Here is a 23,551-nt window from a genome sequence, read left to right on the forward strand (position 1 = left end):
CAGCTCACAATTTTGTTAGGGACCTGATACTAAAAATCACCAAATAACAATCGTGTGCTGAGGGCTTACTTTGTGCTTTTCAGATGACATTTCATTTGATGCTCTCAGTAACCCTGGGGGGGATTTCAGAGATGGGGATTGTGATGGAAGTTCAGAATTAAACTGATTACAACTGGCCCAGAGTCACACAACTATGAAGAGGCTGAGTTGGGATTTCTGTTAATTTTTATTTTTTGAAACAGGGTCTCACTATGTTGCCCAGGCTGGTCTCGAACTCTTGAGCTCGAGCAATCCTCCTGCCTCGGCCTCCTGAGTAGCTGGGACTACAGGTGTGAGACAGCGTACCGAGCCTGCTGATTTGGGATTTGAACCCTAGGTTTGTCTGGCTCTAAGTCCTCCAGAGTGGAAGTACAACAGTTACCCATCTCAGCCATGGAAAACAGCAGTTTTGGTTCACGCAAGTAGTACCAAGTAGAAAGCCCAGGTATGAACCTAGATGTGCAGGAGCCCAAAGCCAGTGCTCAAAACCCACCCCCTGCCCCCTGAGAAGTTCTTCCTGTCCCTGGAAGTTCTCTCTGAGATCCACCCAAATGTGTCCTCCACTAAGGCAAAATCTGGCTTCTCCTGTTTGGGCCTGGGGAGAAACAGAAATCTAGCCCCTTTCCTTCACACGAGCTTCGATCTTGACAGTTGAAGTCTGTAGGGATGTCGCCAGGCCACCCTGTTCCTGACAGGTAGAGAAAGGAGAGGCTGCCAGCCAACCCCTACCCTCCACATTTGCCTCCTCCCTTCCCTTCTGAAGGTACATTCAGATGAACAGGCCCCATCTTCAGGCCATGCCAGTCCCCTGGGGCTGGCTGTGGTCTGGAGGCCAGGCAGCCTGGCATCCTGGGGCCTCCTCAGTGGACATCAGTCCCGGGAACTGTGGAGATGAAGGGGGAGGAGATATTTTCAGGGCCCAGAATGATAGGACTGCTGGGTGCCAGGCAGCTCTAGATAAATGATACATCAGTTCACATAGGTGATGCCTAGAGCCAGCTCAGTCCTGGCCAGGGAAGAGCTCTGGCTTGGGGCTTTGTCTCTGGCCCTGGGTCCAGTTGGGGTGACCCTGGAGGGCAGTGTGGGGGATTAGGCCAGGGACACTGTGGGGATTTATCTCCTCCAGTGCCCCTCACCTTCTAAGAAGTTATGGGGTGGGGGGGTGGAGTTCCCTCTCAATGCGCCTCAGTGTTCCCCTCCACCACCACCCTCTGCTGCCCCTCCCGACCCCCTAGTGAAACCTGGACCCGGAAACCAGAGTGCCCAGTGCCCAGAGGCTCCTGCGGAGGGAGGCTGCCCACCACAAAGCACCTTTCATATGCTCCAAAGGCCTCAGCCACCTCAGGGAGGAGGGAGGAAGTCCTTTCCCTTTACCCCCACAGATGCAGCCCACAGGCAGGAGTGGGGAGTGGTGGTGCTGTGAAAAGCTCCTTCTGCCATCTTGGCCAGGGCTGCCCAGGCAGAGCTGCGGGCAGTCATTCTCAACCCCACCCCACCACCTCCAATCCATCAGCATGGCCTCTTGGCTGTTACTTCTAAGACAGACCTGTCTACTTCCCTCCACCCAGGGTCCAGCCTAGGCCAAGTCACCTTTGCCCTCTCACCTGTCTCTTCAGGACCCCAGCTGGTCTCCTCTGCTCCACATGAGCTCCCACCAGCCCCTTCTCCAGACTCCACACAGGCCTTTGAGGCCCAGCACCTTCTTCTGTCTCCAGCCTCAGCTGCCCACTTGCCCTCTCACCTCTATCAAGCCTGGTCTCAGTAACCGTCCAGTCAGCCATCTACGTGGAGTATGAGTTGGCTGGAAGCACCATCCCTGTGGACACCAGGGTATAACTGTGCTCTCTCAGCATGGAGGGAAAGGATCCAATCTTGTAAAAGGACATTTAGGCATCAGGTAAGGAAAGGATGTATTTCCAGGGGGAGGGATTAGAGGGGAAAGGACAGGAGTGTCACTGAGCCCTGAAATCATGCCTGTCACTTTCTGGTGACTTTGCCAACAAGCAAGGTGATCCCTGATTGCTCAAATTTAACTTCTTCAATTTTGTGCCGTGGTGATTAGCATGGGGTGAACTAGAATCCAGGACTCTGGAGACCCAGGCCCGGGTGCATTTTCCACACCTTAGATGACACAGACCGAATGAGACCATGAAAAGAAACAGGCTTTTCTGCCCAGATTACAAAGTTCCTGGGGAAGATACCTAGGATACAATCCATCCAGGATGGAGGGTTTGGGGTAGGAGCTGATTCCCTTCTAAAATGACTGGGAAGGCACACAGCAAGTTGTAATAAGGTGGCCCAGCTCTTTTCCTGGCCTTGAAATGTGGGGACATCATGAGGGAAGGGCTTGGGAGACCGATCTACATTTCAAAAGTAAAAAAGGCCTTTGTGTGGCTGACCCCTGCAAAGCTTGTTACTCCCAGCAAGACCTGGAGGGTCTGCAGCTGAGAGTCTGGAAGGTAGTGACAGTGACACTGCCACATGATCAGAGGTCGGGTCTCCACCTTTCATTCCAGATCAGCCATCTGGGTCATCTGCTCTTTAGAAACAAGTTCCGGCCGGGCGCCGTGGCTCAAGCCTGTAATCCCAGCACTTTGGGAGGCCGAGACGGGCAGATCGCGAGGTCAGGAGATCGAGACCATCCTGGCTAACATGGTGAAACCCCGTCTCTACTGAAAAATACAAAAACTAGCCGGGCGAGGTGGCGGGCGCCTGTAGTCCCAGCAACTCGGGAGGCTGAGGCAGGAGAATGGCGTAAACCCAGGAGGCGGAGCTTGCAGTGAGCTGAGATCCGGCCAATGCACTCCAGCCTGGGCGACAGAGCAAGACTCCATCTCAAAAAAAAAAAAAAAAGAAACAAGTTCCTTGCTACTTTGCAAGTTACCACAGGCCAGGAAAGAACTGCAGGAAGTGAGGCTGTGTCTGGGCTGTGGCCTGGGCTGTGGTGGGAAGAGCTGACTCAGCAAAGAGTGGGGAGGGCAAGCAGAGGGCAGAGCAAAGGAAATCCCACAGCTGTATCCTGCGGCAAAGCCACCACGAGCACAGACAGGTTTGCGGCACCAGTCCTCTCCCGTTGCACCCCACATAGCGCTTTCTGTGCGTTAACTGCTTGCAACATCACCCCAAACCATGATCAACCCATTTGACAGATGAGGCAACAGAGCCTGGAGTCCATATGACTGGGCCACATGGCACAGCTCACAAACACACAGGTGGAGCTACTCTGTAGTGTCTTGGCTCCACAAGTCCTGTCTGCCTAGCTCTCTCTGGGTGACTCAGCACTTCTCACTGTTCCAAACACTTCTTACTGTTCTTCAAACATACACCAGTGGTCCCACGAAGGTTATTGCTCTTGCTGTCCCCCAAGCCTGGCACCCCTGGGCCTTGATGATCCCAACGTACTCAGTGGAGATGTCACCTCTGCAAAGGAGCCCTTCGTGATCACTTAATCTCAGATGTCTTCAGCTGTAGCACCTGCCACATGACCTGGTTATTCTTACTTCTGGCACTCATCACTCTTGGAAATTGCTCTTCTTTCTAACTCCCACACTGGAAGGCAAACTTCCTGAGAACCACAACTGGGCCTACTTTGTTCTCAGTCATATCACCAGTGGCCACAGCTGGCACACAGTATGTGTTCAATAAATATCTGATAGAAAGGAATGAATGTAGCTATTCCACGCTGTGTTCAGAATCATCTGCTGACAGCAGGCCCTGAGAACTGCCCGTCCAGATTACAGAGTGGGAGACTGATTTTTGGGGATGGGAAGCAGTAATTACAGCAAGAGAAGACAAAGTACCTCCAGTGGAGGTTGGAGGGAAACTGCGTTTAAGATGGCATATGGTGCCTCTCAGGCCTATAATCTTGTTGACCTTTTCTTAACCCCAGAATTACCAACGGACCCTATTTTTCTCTCTCCATCACATAGTTTGTCTTTTACTGACATCCCAGGTCACCTAGGGGCCCAGAAACTTCTCAACCTCTCTCCCTTGGGGGTTGCAGTCTGGTGAAATCTCTGAGCCACGACCTCCGTCATAGCATTCGTCATAGCATAGCATCCGAAAGCAAAGGGCTTTCTCCGCTGGCGCCTGGTGGAGACACACACAGACACCTACAGCCCAGGGAGGGGGCCAAGGACCAGCTCTAGCTAAAGACATCCCTTCCCCCTGCTTCCTTCTATGCTGGAACAAATACCGGATCTGCTGCACAGGGCTCTGGGGCTGGGAGAGGAAGGCCCTGGAGAACCTGCTTGCAATTCACGCAGCACCCTCTGCACTGTAGCTCCAAACTGCCTCTTCATTACGGGGCCATTACATAAACTGGCGAGTCAGTACAAAAGAACCAAGCATGCCTGCCATCTAAAAATATACCTCTAAGCTCGTAAGGTCACAAGGCTGTCTGCAGGCTGGCAGCGCCTGCCTTGATTATGGTTATAGATTCACTTTTCTCCCTAAGCAATCTCACTTCTCCATGACTCATCAACCTGGGGATATGGATAGTGATGCGTGGGTCTAACTCAGCTATTAGGATGAAGGACTTTCTGGAAGCCCAGAGGCCCAGTGCCAGCCAGCACAGAGAAACAGATGGCTTGCTAGTGGGAGGGGACCTCGCACAGCCTTTGTAGAGGGAGTGTAGCTCTTTTTGCTCCACTGCCTGGCTTCTGAAGTCCCTCAGTCCCTGGCTGCAGTTGTTTGCTTTTTACATCAGCAGCTACACACTCTACTTCATGTCGTAATGACTGTTTCCTCTCAGGGAGTCTCCTCAGGCCAGCAAACTCGGGATACACAGGAAATCTACTCCAATCCCAGGATGGGAAACAGGAGATGGATTTTCCACAATCATCTTCTAAAACAAGACAGAAATTCCAAGTAAACAGTAGGCTGCCCTGAGAGGCTGGTGACCCCACCACACTTGGCCCAATGTCCTAAGGAACTTCATTTCTGCCTACCTCTCCAAAAAGCAAGAGACTTCAGAAAGAGCTAAGGCACACTTCTGAGTCAATTCTCGCTGGGCCTCCTGCTGTTGCACATGTCTTGTAAACAAGGCACTAACTGCTTTTTGTTTTGGATGATCTTTTCAAAGGTGCTTGCATAGCAAACAGCCTTAGAAGACAGAGCCTTGCTCTGGGGCATACGGCAGGTTTGCATATAGTCTTGGACTAAGAATAGTGTCTATCTTCGGAGCAAAAGGGCAGGTTTGTTTACCATCCATTATTAAAAGATGTGGGCTCTCCTCCTATAAAGTAACTCACTCACTGCATATGCAGGCATTCATCTGAGCCCGTCTTGTCAAACCTATGGAACTTGGAGGAACAGGAAAAGTCCCAAAGTATAAAAATATATGTAAACCAGGCCAGGTGCAGTGGCTCACACCTGTAATCCCAACACTTTGGGAAGCCAAGGCAGGTGGATCACTTAAGTCCAGGAGTTCAAGGCCAGCCTAAGCAACATGATAAAACCCCATCTCTACAAAAAAATACAAAGATTAGCCAGGCATGGTGGCATGCAGCTATAGCCTCAGCTACTTGGGAGGCTGAGGCAGGAGGACAGATTGAGCTTCTGAGGTGGAGGCTGCACTGAGCTGTGACTGTACTACTGTACTCCAGCCTGGGCAACAGAGCGAGACCCTATCTCAAAATATGTATATATTTAAAAATATATACATGTATATAAAATATTAAAAATATACAAAACAATATATGTATATAAAATAAATATATATATGTAACAAGGAAAAGATGAATACTTTTTTTTTAATCAAAAGAGAGCTGAAGTAAAAATATGTTTTCTATTTGTTTGTTTTAGAGACAGGGTCTTGCTATGTTGCCCAGGGTGGTCTCTAACTCTTATTCTCAACTGATCCTCCCGTTTCAGCCTATTGAGTTGCTGGGAATACAGGCATGAGCCACCATGCCCAGCCAAGAATACTTAAAAGGATATTTTTTTAAAAAGTTCCTTGCTTTGCAACAGGATTTATTATATGCCTCTTTTGAATAGAATAACACTTTGGACACCTAAAAGATCATGTGATTTGTTCCAAAGAGCTGAATTTGCACAGGTTTCTGGAATATGCCTTTTTGTTGAGGATGGGAATGCTGAGAGGTCGGGCCTGGGCGTGGAGTTTCTCAGGGACTATTATCAAACCACTGCCTCCTTCCTAAAGACCAGCTGGCATGCTTGTTTAACAGCACTCTCCACCTCCATAAAATAAAAATCAATTACTCAGGTCTGTGGTCTGGTTAGTTGAGTTGTGCCAATATTAATTTCCTGGTTTTGATAACGTACTGCGGTTACATCAGATGTTACCATTGGGGGGAAGTGATGTGATGATGGAAAGTGATTTGACCTCTCCTTAAAATAGGAATAATGCCAGCTACCCTGCAGTACAGTGGTGGAATTGGAGGGGGGGAATGTAGAGTGCCTAGTATTTTTGCAACCTCTTGTGAGTCTCTAATTATTTCAAAATAAAAAGTTTAAGAAAATGCTGTGTTAGGAAACCGAATAGCCAAATTTGTTAGATCATAATTAAAGGAAGACAGTGCTCTGAAAGCCTTGGGACTATCTTATTTGTGATCATTAAAATAATAATAAATTAAATGGTTTAATTGCAAGAAAAATACCAATTACTCTGTGCTGGTGAGTAATTACCTCGGCCACTCAATGGAATGAGAGAGCCCTTACAGGTCCCCTGAGTCCCTGTGAGGTTCCAGCCCCCTGCTGCCCACACAGGGCACTCCTGAAACATGAGGTAGCAATGACAGCCTGAGGGAGGGACTGGACTGTCCGGTGCTCTGTCTCAGGCAGAACCTCTCAGATCCCTAACCTGGGAGGTGTGCAGGCAAGAAGAGAGGGACAAAGACAGAGTCTAGCTGAGGCTGTTGTGGCAATTTCTTCTTTCCCAAGGAAAGACATACGGCCCCATAGGAAGAATCGCGGCTCTGCCACTGTATGGCTAAGTGATGGTGGAGAGTGATTTGACTTCTCTCTAAAATGGGGATAAAGCCACCTGCAGTGAGACTGGAGGGAAGGTATGCAGAGTGGCTAGGATAATGCTAGGCACACACTAGGAGCAATCAATACGTCTTTTTTTTTTTTTTTGAGATAGTCTTGCTCTGTCACCCAGGCTGTAGTGCAGTGGCACAATCTTGGCTCACTGTAACCTCTGCCTCCCAGGTTCAAGCAATTCTCCCACCTCAGTCTCCCAAGTAGCTGGGACTACAGGCATGTGCCACTATGCCTGGCTAACTTTTGGGTTGTATTTTCAGTAGAGATGGGGGTTTCACCATGTTGTCCGGGCTGGTCTGGAACTCCTGGCCTCAAGTGATCCACCCATCTTGGCCTCCCAAAGTGCTGGGACTGCAGGTGTGAGCCACTGCGCCCAACAAGTCTTAACAAAGTACCCCCCATCCAGTCTCATGATAGAAACATGACAGAAGCAGATAAAGGCCTTGTCTCAAAGGAAGGCTGCAAAAGCCAGCAAAAGAGACGGGTGTGTCTCCCCAGTCTCACATAATATGGGGTTTGCAGGCATAGGCCCGGAGGAGCTCCCTTCCCTTCTCTCTACCCCTTGCCTCCACCACCACTCTTCAGGGTGTCTGGGCTCTGGAGTAACTCTCTCCCCCTTTCTGCCCATGAAACGTCTGGGTTTTCTTTCCCAGGATGCCTTGCTGGAGAACTTCCAGTCCCACATGGGTCCATAGCTTCTCCTTGCCCTCCCAAGGCTCCACAGACTTCATAAAGGCTGGTGGTCCCAGGCACAGTGGATTTTCACTTCCAGGGTCTAGAAAGTAGGTTCTAGCCCTGGTGAAACAATTCGGGTGCTCTCTTACGGGCGGTTCCCCTACAAAATTTTCTATAGGGTTTGATGGATATGCCAATGTCAGCCCCCTGGGCCAGCAGTGTACTGGCTCCCCACTCTACCATCTTGTTGGCCCTACTCACAGACCCCCAATCCTTACCCCCAACCACAGCACCACTGCACAACACTCCATCTGTCCCCCAAGAGCCAATGGGCACTGTCTGGGTCAGCTTCTCCAGGGATGGAGCTTCTGCCTTTGACCACAGGAGCCCCAGGCACTCCCCACTTTTCAAATCTACAGGCTGACCCTGAACTCTGACCATTACACCACCCAGACATATCACAAACCTGTGTCCTAGGTCCCAAGACTTATAGCCCATGTGTGAGATTTTTCTGCCAGGATTTGACTGGTATCAATGGGCAAGCATGTAACCAAGCCATGGGTTCCTTTCTTCTCTAATTCCACTGCTTTCTCTGTCAGCTCCACCAGTCAGTCAAATTTCTATGAGCCCTCAGCCATCAGCCTGCAGCCACATGGGCCAAAGCAAATCAGCTGGCCTAACACTCCAAGCACATCCCCAGACTCCACATTTGGGCAGCAGAAATGCTTATCACATCCCAGCATCTTTGGAGCTAAAATTGAGACCCTTCTGGAAATAATGGGTGCTTTCTGCTTCCACCCCTTGGGATTTCCTTGCTCTGAAATTTCAGGTGAGGCAAAGGGCTGGCAAGGCTATTCCCAAGGCTGGCTGCTAACCCTCCCTGGGGTTGAAAGACTGTTAAGTTCTCTGGGGTTCTGCTGAGTCACTGCTGCTGGGGGTGAGCCTGGGGGAATCAGCAGGTAGCTTCAGACACCCTCCCTAGAGGCAGGGAAGCAGAAGCAGAGCCTTGAGCTGGTGTTAGCGTGTATAGCAGATACTGTCCCAAGCCCCTGTACCAGCTGAGGCTCCTCCCCTCAGTGTTGTGAGTGTGGGCTGCTGCTAGGGGCTCCCAGCTGCCCCCTTCTTCAGATGCATGCCCCCGGCCATCAGAGCCATCATGCCCATGCTCTACACCCTTTGGAGGAGGAGGCAGCCCACAGACAACGGGTGACTGATTGGGGGGGTGGCTATAAAAGCTGTCCCCTAAGATGGAACAGTTCTGTGGTGCCATTCACCCACCAGAGCTCCCCGTGGGATCAGGCGGAGGTTGGGCTTAGCTGAACACACATCTCTGCCTCACTTCCTCCTCTGCCCCATCCTGTTTCCTTCCCTGCCACAGGAAGTTCACATGACAGCATACCCTCAAAAGCCACATGCATGCGAATCCTCATCTCAGGCTCTGCATTTGAGGAACTTGACCTAAGATAGGCAATGTTCATCACTGCCCTTCTCTGACACCCTCTCCTCCCGTGCATCAGGGCAGTGGTGGTGGATGGGAATCCTCACACCCACTTAGCTTGCCCTGGCCAGGTTCTGATTGTGTTGAGTTATTTTTCCTCCATCTTTCTCCTTCATGTCCGAGCTAAGGAGTGAGCAGAGCATAACAGGGTTAAGGTAGTTTCTAGTGAGCAGGAGGAAGGCCGGGGACAGGGCTTGGGAACCCCGGGGTAGGATTCCAAATGGCCAGCAATGTGTATTTTGAAGTCCTGGAGAACGAGTGAGCTGAAGAGAAGGGTCTAAGAGGGAACCCTGCTGGAGGAAGGCAAGAAAAGAAGCCAAGCCAGGAAAAAGAAGGGCACAGGGTGGGGGCAAGTCAACCTCATTCCTCCTGACAATATCACCCGCTATGCACAGTCACATTTGCACAGGAACTGGAAGGTGTCCCCATGCTTGACTTTTCCCAGTAGGTGGTGGTGTGGGGGCAGGTGACTTTCTTAATTAACAGCTGCCATTTATTATTTACTGTAAGACAGACATTGTGCAAAGTGTTTTGCGTAAATTCTTTTAATCCTCACTGCAATCCTGCAAGTAGAAACTGAAGTTCAGAGAGGTACTCAGTCCCGTGGCAGCTGCTGTGTTCTTGGTTCCTGGGCAGCGGATATGAAAGGGAGCCTGGCCTAGGAGTCAGGAATGACAGCTCTGGTGTGGGCTGTACTTCCTGGCTGTGTAGGCTTGTGCAAGTCTATTAGCCTCCCTTGGCCTCAGCTTCCTAGTCAGTAAAATGGGGATGATCACCTTGTTGGGAGGATCAGATCAGATTATATATGTAAATGTGTGGTGTAAAATGCTAGGCATGCATGGAACATTAGTAATTATAAGGACTAACATTTATTTGGCCCCCACTAGGAGCTGCCATAGTTCTAAGCACCTGAGATACACTCATTTATTTTATCCTTGAAACAGCCCCACGAAGTACATTCTATCATCATCGCCATTTTCCAGATGAAGAAACTGAAGCACAGAGAAGTTCATGCAACCGGTAACCAGCAGAGCCAGGGTTTCCAGGGTGAACCCGGGCAGTCCGACTCCCAAGACAAGGGGCTAAGGTAGCCGCAGTACACAAGCCCTTGCCCTGTGTTCCACCCTCCAAGCCTATCCATCCTGTGGGGCCCAGCTCCAGGCCCCCCCTTGTTCAGGAGGTCTCTGCTGACTTCCTTAGCTCACAATGAGGTCGCTGTTCTCTGAGCTCCCTCTCCAGTCACCCTCAAATTGCACAGTGGTAGAGTCACATCCTGCCTTAAATGGTCCTGGGATGATGGAGCAGGTCTTCTCTCCCACTAGCCTGAGGGTTCCGTAGATAAAGAAAACAAATTCAGATCTCCCTTTAATTCACCAGCCCCATGAGCTCTGACAGGCTGAGCCCCCGTAAACAGCCACTGATGGAATGGTAATGGGGTGCTCTTTCTCTGGAGTGTTAGCTGAGGAAGAAGTGGGAGAAGCCCATTCTTCTGGAGCAAACTGGTGACCTTCATGCCCCAAGGCCAGGCTACCACGCTGTGGCCTCAGGTTGCCTCTAGGATGCTTGTGCCCACAGCGTCCCAGCTGGGCTACCAGACCCTGGCACTGAGCTTCCAGACTGTACTGGAGCACCATCTAAGGTTGTCACCAACCTGGATGCTGGACATTCCATTCAAGACCCAGTGCAAAGCCACGCAAGGCACGCAAGTCACCCCATATGAACTCCTAGGCCAGGGATGGAGAAGCAATCCTGTGCCTCCGTGGAGGGAGGCCAGGGGCTGACTAGTTCCAGTCTTGGGTGGACACCCTCACTGACTAGTTCCAGTCTTGGGTGGACACCCTCACTGACTAGTTCCAGTCTTGGGTGGACACCCTCACTGACTAGTTCCAGTCTTGCCCAAACTGTGGGATTTAGAAGTTCTTCCTTGTAACCAAACTAATTATCTCCAGCTATAGCATAGGACTCCGAGGACAGGAAGTCATAGGGACTCACATCTTTCACTGCTTTTGAGGATGGAGGAATGCGGGAGAAATGCCGAGAGGAGCCACTCTCTGAGGGAAGTGCCCCTACATTTGTTTTCAAGTCAGCAAGTAGGCACTGGCTGTGGGCTGGCAGTGTGCCAGGGGTTAGCAAGATGCAGGCCCTGCTTCTTGCCAAGGTCTGACTGATCACTGTGGTCCCGACCTGTGCAGGTCCAGGGCCAGCCTGAGCCCAGGGGTAAGCCCACTGTGAAGGGAGCTCTTCTGGCAAACGGTAGAGGTTCTGGAGAGCCAGGGGATAGCATCGCTCACCTGGCACAGGGCAGAGCCAGACATGGACCAGGAGGCCCGAGTCTATGCCTCAGCTCCGCCACTTTTACGGATAGTTCTTTAGCCTGTCTGAACCCCAACATCTTCACCCATTAGGGGAGATTATACTACACACCTCGGTATGGAGATGTGCTTATGATAACAAATAAAAAAGCACTCCATAGCTATAAATCTCTATACACACTTAAGACATCATCAAAATAACAGGTTCCGATACACCTGAGAAGTTTTCCTGTAAATTACATAACATAATTGATTGCCTTAAACACACTCCAAAATGGTGTAAGCTGCCTCTTCCATATAAGGTGACATGAGGACTGGAGGAGATCAGATCAGGGAGCGTGCTCAATTTAAGGTTATCCATGATTAGAATGGGAGTCAGTACAAACAGCTCAGCCTGCAGCTCTTCATCCGTTCACAGGAGAACTTGGTCTCTCTGTGCTTTTTGTGAAAAGGAAACCAAAGTCCAGGAGCCTGAGAAACTCCTCAGAAGCTACAGGCCAGGAGCCAGCAGAGACGGTCTTGCAATGGTGGGAGAAGCCACTTGGAGGACAGTGGCCTTCACAGTCTGGAGCTTCCAAATCCCCTGGGGGAATTGTTCATATGCAGATTCCCAGGCATGCCTCACCCAGAATTTGCCACTTAGTAGCCTCTTCTCAGCCTAAGGACAGGACCGGTCCTTCCCCGGTATCCCTATCCCTGGGTGGAGCCACCCAATGCTTACCTGGGAGGAAGGGGATGATCCTTTGTTTGGGGTCCTTCTGGCCACCTTCAATGGGAAACTTATCCAAAAGCTGCATCTGAGAAGCCAGACAGACAGAGGGACAGGATTCAGAAGACCAGAACATTCCTCATCAACCCTTCCCCACTCCACTCCACTTCTCCAGGGCCCCAGTGTCCTCACACGGATGAGTGATGCCTGAGATCCCTCATTTCACAGATGATTAACAAACCACATGGGGCATGAGAGGGAGGAGGCCAAAGCTCTCTCTGCATCGAAGAGGGCATCTGATCAATCTCAGCGAGCGGGTAGGAGTGCAGGGGAAGGTGTCAGGAGATGACCCCAAGCAAGGCTGGGGTAGGGACTAGAGGCTTTCAGGCCAGGCTGCCTGTAGGGTTTCCAGAGGCTCCTTTGGGCCTGGTTTCTTTCATACTTTGTCTGTGGGGTGAATCCTTCAGCCACTGGCCATCCCAAACACTCTTGGGCCAGGATGGGGGACGACCCCATCTGATACTTTAGACAGACCACCCACCTTCCAGAACCATGCTGTGGAAACAGACCCAGCTGTTATTTTAATTGCAAAACCAAATCCATCCCATTGCCCCCGCTGCTGGAAGACCACTCCTCCACTTCCTACCTTCCCACCCTGAGATCGCTGCTGTTTTTCCAGGGACAGACCCACTGGAAGAGTTTCCAGGGTTCTGGAGGAAAAACTGTTTTTTCTTTGCTATTCTGGGCTAAAATTCTATGTAAACTGGAAAAACACACAGAAGACAGGATGGATGAGGCCAGGGTCCCTTTGTGTGTGGCTGATCTCCTTTCTGAGGCGTAGGCAGGAGGGGAGTCATGATCTAGTCCTGCTGCCCAGCTGTGTGACCTCAGGCAAGGAATGGAGCCTCTCAAGGTTAGGCCTCAGGCTGCTCCTTGGTAGAATGAGAAGGATCAGTCACATGATCTTTGAAGTCCAATCAGTCCTTCAAATATATATCGAGCATCCACTTTACAGCACTGGGCACTAAGGAAAGGGCAGTAAAGAAAATAGACAAAGTTCCTGCCCTCAGGGAGTTTACACTCTAGTGGAGGGAGACAAACAGCAAACAAATAAATATGTCATGTGCCAGGGAAGATCAGATCAGTGCCGCGGAGGAAAATCGAGTAGGATACAGCACCGGAACAGAGCAGGAGTTGTCATTTTATATAGGGTGGCAAGGAAGGCCTGACCCCGAGCTAGCAGTTCTGCAGAGACCTGCAGGGGGCGAGGAAGCAAGCTACACTGGAGAGGGAGAACCTTTCAGGCAGGGAAGCAGGATGTGCAAAAAGAGCCTGGCAAGGCCAATGTGGCCGGAGTGGTGTTAGCCAGGAGCAGAGGGACAGGCAATGAGATCTGAGAGGCAGGATGGGCCAGAGCACAGAGGGTCTGGTGAGGCTGCGGTGAAGACTCAGGGCTTATCGTGATGGAAGAGGAAGTCCTGGAGGGTTCTGTGCAGAGGCAGATGATCTGCTTCACACTTAGAAAAGACAGCTTTAGCTATGGCGTAGGGAATGGACCACAGGGTGGAAGCAGGGAGACCAGTTAGGATCCTACTGAAGGCGACTTGGACCAAGGTGTTAGCATTAGAGGTGGTGAAAAGCGGTTTGTCTTAGCCTGTTTAGTGTTGCTATAAAGGAAGACCCAAGGCTGGGTAATTTATCAAGAAAAGAAGCTTATTTAGCTTGGCTCACAATCTACTGGGCATCTGGTGAAGCCTCAGGCTGCTTCCACTCACAGCATGGAAGGGGAGGGGGCATGTGCAGAGATCACAGAGCAAGACAGGAAGCAGAGGGCAGGGGGGAGGTGCCAGGCTCTTTTAAACAACCGGCTCTCATGGGACTCATTCATTACCATGAGAACAGGACCAACTATTCATGAAGGATCGGCCCCCCTGCGACCCCAACACCTCTCATTAGGCCCACCTCCAACACTAGGTATCAAATTTCAACATGAGACTTGAGGGGAACAAATATCCAAGCTATAGATAGCATGGTTCTAGGCTAGATTGTGTGTGTGTGTGTGTGTGTGTGTGTGTGCGCGCATTTATTTCCATCCATCCATCCGTTCGTCCACCCATCCAGCTCTAACACACAATTTTAGGATTATCTCTTGCATAATCATTACCCAATATACTCAGGTTACTTAGATCCCACATAAGGAAGGGCAGGTCACTGGTGATTCCATTCAAAACAAGACAAAGACTGCAGCATGATTAATTTTCACTTCCCTGAATACAGATGGATATTTAACAAAAGCTGGCTCATGAATTTTTCTTTTTCTTTTTTTTTTGAGACAGAGTCTTGCTCTGTCACCCAAGCTGGGGTGCAGTGGCACGATCTCAGCTCACTGCAACCTCCGCCTCTCGGGATCAAGTGATTCTCATAGCTGAGATTACAGGTGTGTGCCACCACGCCTGGCTAACATTTGTATTTTTAGTAGAGATGGGGCTTCATCATCTTGGCCAGGCTGGTCTTGAACTCCTGGCCTCAAGTGATCCGCCTGCCTCAGGCTCCCAAAGTGCTGGGATTACCAGTGTGAGCCACAGTGCCTGGCCACATGAGTTCTCAATGTTTTAAGTCAAACTCTCAAATATTTAATAATTGCCTGCTATGTGTAAAAACAGCAACTGGGCCATAACACTATAAACAGGATTTTTTTTCTTTCCTACATCTTAACACTCAGCAAAGGATTTTAAAAATTAATACATTTTCAAACAAATTCTATATAGATTAGGACTCCTATTTTCTCCTTTTCCCATTTTCCTCACCCATATTCTGTTTTTGTAAATTTCATTTCTATACTAACACTATTACATAAGTAATTCATGTTCGCTAAGGGAAAAAAACTAGAAGTTTTAGCAGTGGGTGGTCAAAAAGAGAATAAAAATCACTCATAATCTCTCTCCCTGACATTAATATTTTGGGATACCTATCTTTGCTAGGCATTCTTCCATCCATGTAAATAAAATGAACCCATCAATACTTTTACACTACATAATGAACATTTTTTCCATGTCAATGAATACTTTCATATCAATGTTCTTTTTTCTTAAGAGTCCAGGTCTCACCCTGTTGCCCAGGCTGGCGTACAGTGTGCAATCATAGCTTGCTGCAGCCTCAAACTCCTGGGCTCAAGTGATCCTCCCACTTCTGCCTCTGGTGTAATTAGGACTAGTTGTGTGCCACAATGCCCAGCTAGTTTAAAACATTTTTTTGTAAAGATGGGATCTCACTGTGAGGCTAGTCTCAAGATCCTGGCTTCAAGAGATCCTCCTACCTCGACCTCCCAAAGCACTGACATTATAGGCGTGAGCCACTGTGCCTGGGCCATGTCAGCATTCCCAACTGGTACACAGAATTTCAGTTCTGGATGAGCCATAGTGTATTTACCCACTCCCCTACGGTTGGATATTTAGGCTGTTTCTGATTTTTCACTACTATACAAAGCACTATAGTGAATACCCTTGTTCACACATCTGCACACTTCCTTAATACCAACGTATTCCTTTTTACTTTTTATCTTGTTGTATTCTATGCATATTTATAAGTACCTTAAATCTTTTCCATAAGAAGAATGAGAATTCATAAATGGATAACTAACATGTTATTGGGGCCTCGGAGAAATGGCTCCATAGGTTTCTGATGAAGAGGTACAGAGATGTCTGAGGAGAGAGGTGGGCCCAGCCACACACACCCAGGTATGGAACACTTTGTCCTGATCTCAACCACCTGTCTCACGAAACAAGGCGACCAGCTGTTCCACCACAGGTGGTGAGACCTCACCCAAGTTGCTATGACTCTCTGGGGCTTGAGGGAGTTGACATTTTTTCCCCAGCTCTGACATGCATTTTTTCCCCAGCTCTGACATGCATTTTTTCCCCAGCTCTGACTCCTCCATCTCTTTCAGACCTGAGACTGAGATTCTCACAGTGCAGAGGGAATGTGGTGCTGTGGGGAGTAGGCAGGGGCAGGCAGGACTCATGCATTCATTCCTTTCCTCCAAGAACAGTTACTGTATGCCTTCTCCATGTCAGGGTCTGCCTTAGGTGCTAGAAATAAGTTAAACTGTAGCCTTGCGGCCAGGTGCAGCAGTTCATGCCTGCAATCCCAGCACTTTAGGAGGACAAGGCAGGAGGATTGCTTGAGGCCAGGAGTTCGCAGACCAGCCTGAGAAACCCCATCTCTACTAAAACAACAACAACAACAAAAACACAATAATTAGCTGGGCATGGTGGTGCACATCTGTAGTCCCAGCTGAGGCAGGAGAATCGCTTGAACCTGGGAGGAGGCTGCAGTGAGCCAAGATGGCGCCACTGCACTCCAACCTGGGCGACAGAGCGAGTCTCCGTCAAAATAACACACACACCCTGCAGCCTTCACATCAAGGAGCCAGGCTTCACAACCATCAACATGCATCCGCAGCTCTTGGCAGGTTCTGATTCAGCAGGTATGGGCGGGACCTCAGGTGCTGAGCCCAGCCACACCTGTCACCTAATCCCACCACCAAGCTAAGCCAGCAGAGGCCCGGAGCTGCTCTCCCCGTCAGTCATCCCCCATCCCCATGGACCACTGGCCACGGAAAACGGAAGCACAGCTAACCAGCTGCCAGGGACACTTTTTCTGCCCACAGGTCAACTTTCAACGAAAGCAAATCTCTGGGCTCAGACTCCAGAGCAAACCAAGTAAGAGTTCACTCAGTGTGACGCTTGTAGCTGGCAAAGCTGCGCAGTTCAGCATCTTGGTCCTCAGTACGTCAGACTCGCGGGCGGTGAGAGACAGTGAAAATGTCACCCCTCCCAGAGGGCCAGGCAGGCTGCAAAGCGGGCTCTGAAGCCTGGTCAGTACCCAATTTGCAGGGCTGGTTTCCACAGATAAAACAATCGGGGCTGAGTGGGGCTGTCTCCTGAACCTGCTGCCCCGCCCTCTGGGAGGAAGGAGGAAGCCTGGGCGCGGGGGCGGTGAGGCAGGAAGGCCCCGCCCAGCAGAGAGTTCTGCAGGACCACCTTTGCAGGCAGGAAGTGGATTCTCTTGTCACTCCAGCACCGGCCTAACTCAGGCTGGAGGAAAAGCAGGGCCCATCGCAAGGGTCCTGGCTGGAGCGAGAGGCATTTGGCTAATGGAGCCCCTCGCAACCACATCAGAACCTCGCAGTGTGTGGAGGAGGCCAGGCAGTTTATCTAAAGGGTGGATCCTGTGAGAGAGAGGGGACAGCTGGGCTCCACGCGCTGGCTCCAGCCAGGGAAAGCTGATTCAGCAGCTCTCCCAGGGCAGGGCTACGCAGCAATCCACGGAGGGGAGAGGGGAGGACGGACGAGCCCAGCTGGGGTACATCTGTAACCCAAGAGGCCGGCTCCTCGCCCCTCCCAGAGGGTGGAGCTCCCAGCGACTCAAGCTTTCAGGCCCAAATCCTCAAACCTTCACCTTCTGCCCTTTCTATTTAACTCAAAAAATAAAAATAAAAGGGTGCATTACTACAAAAAGCTGGTGGCTTTCCTGACCCAGAAATTCCCCTTAAAAAGAGACAAGGACAGCTGGGCGCGGTGGGTCACGCCTGTAATCCTGGCACTTTCGAAGGCCGAGGCGGGAGGATCACCTGAGGTCGGGGGTTCAAGACCAGCCTGACCACATGGTGAAACCCTATCTCTACTGAAAATACAAAAATTAGCTGGACGTGGTGGCGGGCGCCTATAATCCCAGCTACTTGGGAGGCTGTATCAGGAGAATCTCTTGAGCCCAGCAGGCGGAAGTTGCAGTGAGCTGAGATCTCACGATTGCACTGCAGCCTGTGTGACAAGAGTGAAACTCTGTCTCAAAAAAAAAAAAAAAAAAAAAGAAACAAGGCCACCCAGTCTCTGTGGGGACCATGACAGATTGCGGGAAACCTCAGAATTCATTTGTTCATTCTACTTAGCTGAGGACTAAGCAGTCCCTGTGTTACATGCAGGGGACACATCAGCGAACATCACAGAAAAAGAGAGGGACAATAATGATAAGTGTGGTTTTTCTTTTCTTTTCTTTCTTTCTTTTTTTTTGAGACAGAGTGTCGCTCTGTTGCCCAGGCTGCAGTGCAGTGGTGCAATCTCGGCTCACTGCAACCCCCTCCTCCCGGGTTCAAGCGATTCTCCTGCCTCAGCCTCTTGAGTAGCTGGGATTACAGGTGTGTGCCCCCATGCCTGGCTAATATTTTGTATTTTTAATAGAGATGGGGTTTTGCCATGTTGGTCAGGCTGGTCTCGAATTCCTGAGCTCAAGTGATCTGCCTGCCTCAGCCTCCCAAAGTGTTGGTATTACAGGTGTGAGCCACTGCGCCCAGCCTTCTTTCCTTTTTTTGAGACAGGGTCAAGCTTTTGTTTTCCAGGCTGGAGTGCAGTGGCACAATCCCAGCTCACTGCAACCTTGACTTTCTGGGCTCAAGTGATCCTCCCACTTCTGTCTCCCGAGTAGCTGGGATTATAGGTGTGCACCACTCAGCTAATTGTCTTTTTTTTTCTTGTAGAGACAGGATTTCACTATGTTGTCCTGGCTGATCTTGAACTCCTGGCCTCAAGTGGTCCTCCTGTCCTGGCCTCCCAAAGTGCTGGGATTACAGGCATGAACCATCATGCCCAGCCATTTTCTTTATATTTATTCTCTTTGGGAGTTCACAGGGCTTCTTGAATCTGTAAGTTGGTAATTTTCATAATACTTAGAAAATTTGTGGCTGTTTAAAAAAAAAAGTTTTGTTTCTACTCCATTATAATTTTCTTCTATTTATGGGACTATTAAAACATGTAAGTCAGAAGACTGCATATTGTACTACATGTTTCTGGAACTCTGTGTGTGTTTCTTCATTCTTTTTTCTCGGTTATGCGGATTGGATCATTTCTAATGATCTATATTCAAGTTAAGTGATCCTTCTGCCATTTCCATACTGGTGGTAAGCTCATCCAGTGAAATTTTCATTTCAATTATCGCACTTTTAAGTTTCAAAATTTCTATTTGACTCTATTTTTTATAGTTTCTATTTCTCTGCTATCTGCTTACTCATTAAATCCATATTTTCCCTTAGTTATTTAACTGCCTTAAAGTCTTTCAACATCTGGGCCATCTCTGTGTTAGTTTCTAGTACTTTATTATACCTATGGGTCATATTTTCTTATTTCTTTGACCACTTAGTAATGTTTCATTTTAGACTTGTCATTGTGGCTAATATGCTGTAGAGACTCTGGATTCTGTTATTTTTCTCTGAAAAGCATTGATTTTTGTTCTAGTAGCCAATTCAAGTACTGGTTAATCACCTTAAACTTATGTAGGCAGAGTTTTCTGCTTTCTCAGGGTGGATCTATGGAAAGTCCTAGGGATTTTCCAAGTACCTCTAACTTGATGTGACTCAACCTCCAAATTTTGTCTCCTCTGTGGATATTGTTAGGACTTATTCTTGGGTTTCATTAGGGTGAGTTTACAGTAGGCCTTACTTTAGGGTCTTACTTAGGTCCTTGCTCCTAAAACGCAGCCCTTCCGGTGTCCCAGCTGGTTGCCTGGAGTGTTATGCAGATTGGATCATTTCTAATGATCTATATTCAAGTTAAGTGACTCTTCTGCCGTTTCCATACTAGTGGCCCCCCAGATAGGCCTGAAGGAACAGCCAGGGAGAGGGAGAGAGAGGAGACAGAGAGGACCTGTCCACCCTGGCAAGGAGTTGAGATGCATTTAGCTGGAACATGGCTCATGCCACGCTGAGGAAGCACGGTGCCAGAACACACCCCGACTTTGAGAGGGAGCCCATTCCAGGTTCTAAAGTTCCTTAACAAGTCAAAGAAGTCTTCTTCGACCATTTTCTGGAAAACATGCCAGCCTTCACTACTTCAGGTCCCTTCCCAACCAGGCCTTTACCATATCAGCAGGATTCAGGAGTGTCAGTCATGGTCCGTGATCTGAATGGGAGCTGGGACACCCACATGGGCACAAGGGACTTACCTAGCAGCATTAGGTGAGTGTCAACCTGCTGAGTGGTATGAAAAGCCAGGCGATGAGAGTTTAGGAAAGGACACCATCAGTGTGGCTGCAGTGAGCAAAAGGATGTCTCAGAAGAGACATCAGGGCGAGGCCTTGAATAGAGAGCTGGGAAACGGGAGGAAGGCCTTCCAGAGGGAGGAATGGCAGGGACTCATGCTCAGCAGTGGGACTGTCAGGATTGCTACAGGAAGCAGCGGGATGGGAGTGATTTGCCTTGCTCATGGATTCCATGAAATGCTGCTGTGTGTCAGAGAAAGTGCTGGGATCCGGGGTGGAGGCCCCTGATCATTTATTCCAGTGACCTGAGGATGACCACACAGCTGGCACCAGGACTGGATGAGGGCAGATGCCTGATGTGCCACTCTCAGGGGGAATTAGGGCGCCCTAAAGCATCACCAGCAGTGTGACAAGATGGAGAAGTCATTTTCAGAACCCATCTCAAGGACAGCACTGCATGTGGCTGGAGTCTCTGGGATGGGGACTGGCAGGTGAGAGGTCTCAGATGCCCGCTTGATAATAACACACACTCACTAAGCTGCTGTTTCCACTGTCTGGGTTGCGGAAAGCAGAGCCATTTCCATTCCTGGGCTCTAGGGGAGCATCTGTTTCCTTGCCTTTTTTAGCTTCAAGAGGCCGCCTATATTATTTGGCTCATGGTCCGTTTCTCTGTCTTCAAATGATAAGTGTATAGGCCGGACACCGTGGCTCATACCTGTAATCCCAGCACTCTGGGAGGCCAAGGCAGGAGGATCGCTTAAGCCCAGGAGTTTCAGACCAGCCTGGGCAACATGGTGAGACTCCACCTCTACAAAATATATAGATTTAAAAATTAGCTGGGTGTGGTGGTGTGCACCTGTGGTCTCAGCTACTTGGGAGACTGGGGAGGGAGGATCACTTGAACCCAGGAGGTTGAGGCTGCAGTGAGCCATGATCATGCCACTGCACTCCAGCCTGGGTGACAGAGCTAAACCCTGTCTCAAAAAAAAAAAGGGTATTGTGTTCATGCGTGCGTGTGTGTGTGTGTGTGTGTGTGTGTGTATTCTAACTGTACTTAGTTTGCTAGGGCCACTGTAACAAAGTACCACAGACTAGGTGTGTTAAAGAGTTTGATTGTCTCACAGTCCTGGAGGCTAGAAGTCCAATATGAAGGTATAGGCAGGTCGGTTCCCTCTGAGGGCTGTGAGGGAGGGTCTGTCCCAGGCCTGTCCCCTCGCTTCAGGGATGTAAGTCATCTATGGCATTCCTTGGTTTGTAAAAGCATCACCTTGATCTCTGCCTTCATCTCCACATGCTGTTCTCCCTGTGTGTGTCTGTCTAAATTTCCCCCTTTAACAGGGACACCAGTCGTGTTAGATTACGGAGCCACCCTACTCCCGCATGATCTCAACTAATTACATCTTGATGACCCTGTTACCAAATAAGGTCACATACCAGAGGCTAGGACTTCAATATATGAATTTTGGGAGGAACACATAAAAACTTCAACCCATACCATTAACACACATTAAAACAAAGCATAACCATTACAAGATAAATACCTGCCCGTATACTATGAAGAGTCTCTTCCTGAATCACAGTGGTGCTTGCACAACATTTTAGAAAATGTGAAGAAGAAAAATAAATGGTGCATAGCTAGGCTGCTCTGCATTCAAATCAGTTTTCTCATCTGCGAACTGGGGACAGGGACAGAACCTGACTGGTCAGGTGGGTGAGAGGATTAAATGAGATAATGTAGGTAAAGGATTGGCACGGAGCCTGGCACTAAGTGCTCCATATACACCAGCTATTCTTATCATCCCTGTCACCATTACTCTTGTTATGACACCAGGCTGTGTCCCTCATGCCAGGGAAAGTGCTTAGGAAACTACAACCCTGAGGTCAGGGAGGCAGCAGGGAGACTGAGAGGGGTGGACGGGTCTGGGAGGTGTCTTGGCCTGGGCCAGCTTGGCTCTGGGCACCTACAGGCCCCAGGGGAGTTGCCCAGCTGGCATGCGTGGGCTAGGGTTGGGGAGGAGGCCTCTGGCTTTCCCAGCAGCTCATTCCGTGCGTGGGGGCTGATGTGACATTTAACATGCTGGGCCTGGGAGGACAGCCCAACACCTGCAGTGAGATGTACACAGGGTGAATTAAGCAAAGACGTGCCGGAGGATGCAATGCCAGGGGAAATCCTCAAGCCACAGAAAGCCTCTCTGATGCCCAAAAGGTGCCCAAGTAGGCTGGCTACCCATGCCTGTCCCCAAACCTACCCCAGTGGGCTCATTCCACACACCCCCACCTGCTGATCCATGGCCTTTGTGCAGGAGAGAAAGAGCACTAGGTTGGAGTCAACAGAGGAGGATTCCAGTTCTAGCCTGCAAGAAGTTGCTGGGCAACCAGGGCAAGTGGCTTGGCCTCTCTGGGCAACCACAGCCTCATCTGTGAAATGCTGGACCTGCCTGTCTCCACAGGTGTTGTGAGGATCCAAGGAGAAGATGCAAGCAAGTGCTGCCAAATGCCAGGAGTCATTATTCCCATTTAACTTCTCTGAGCCTCAGTCTACTCATCTGTAAAATGGGGCCATGCCTGTTTTTCCCCTCCATGGTGGCTGAGGTTAAAAAGGGAAAACGAATATGTAGAGTGCTTTAACACAGGCCAGGCAGAGGAAACCCCCAAAAGGAGGCACCTCTCTTGGCACTGTTGTACCGTTATTAGTGGTCTAGTTAGTAGTGGAACGCTTGAGGGCTGAAGTCAGAACTCCAGCTTATTCTTTCCTAGCTACATGACCTTGGCCAAGTCACTTAATCTCTTTGTGACCCCATTTTCTCATCTATAAAGTGGGAGTAGAAACAGCGCCCCATGGCACTGTGCGGATGAAATGAGAATACAGGTGAGCAGGTGTACTTGCCTTACTGTGAGTGCTAGATGGATGGGGTCACCAGTTTTAAGGTAAAGAGACTCCAGTGGTGTTTCCCTGATCTCTGATGCCCTCCTCCAGCCCTTTCTGCTTTCAGGGAGCCGCTCAGGGCCATCTGTCAGGCCCATCTAACCCTAACTGCCGACGGCTGTAAGGCCTTCTGGGTTTTTCACCTATAATTTCACACCGTTTCTCATCCTAAGGCTGTTGAGCTTCGTCCCAACGCAGATCGCTCAGGTGACTTCAGCTCCCCTTGGCCAAGAGGGAAGAGCATAAGGCCAGGGTGGCAGAGAACCTAGGGAGCTAGTAACGAAAGCAGTCAGATCAGAGATTCTGCCTGTGGCCAGCTCTGAGCCTGGCTCCTGGAGGAAGGAATAGAGTCTCCC

General features: G+C 49.8%; 1 protein-coding gene across 2 annotated transcripts in view; it reads right to left on the minus strand.

The window, feature by feature from the left end:
• The window catches only part of SH3PXD2A (SH3 and PX domains 2A), a 254,234-nt gene that overhangs the window by 155,175 nt on the left and 75,508 nt on the right, over positions 1-23,551 (minus strand). For both annotated transcript variants that reach the window (XM_038009529.2, XM_038009528.2), the window contains exon 3: positions 12,251-12,326. In XM_038009529.2, the coding sequence (XP_037865457.1) occupies positions 12,251-12,326 (76 nt within the window). The remainder of the gene's footprint in view (positions 1-12,250; positions 12,327-23,551) is intronic.

Source organism: Chlorocebus sabaeus, chromosome 9 (genome assembly GCF_047675955.1).
Source record: "Chlorocebus sabaeus isolate Y175 chromosome 9, mChlSab1.0.hap1, whole genome shotgun sequence".
Lineage (NCBI taxonomy): Eukaryota > Metazoa > Chordata > Mammalia > Primates > Cercopithecidae > Chlorocebus > Chlorocebus sabaeus.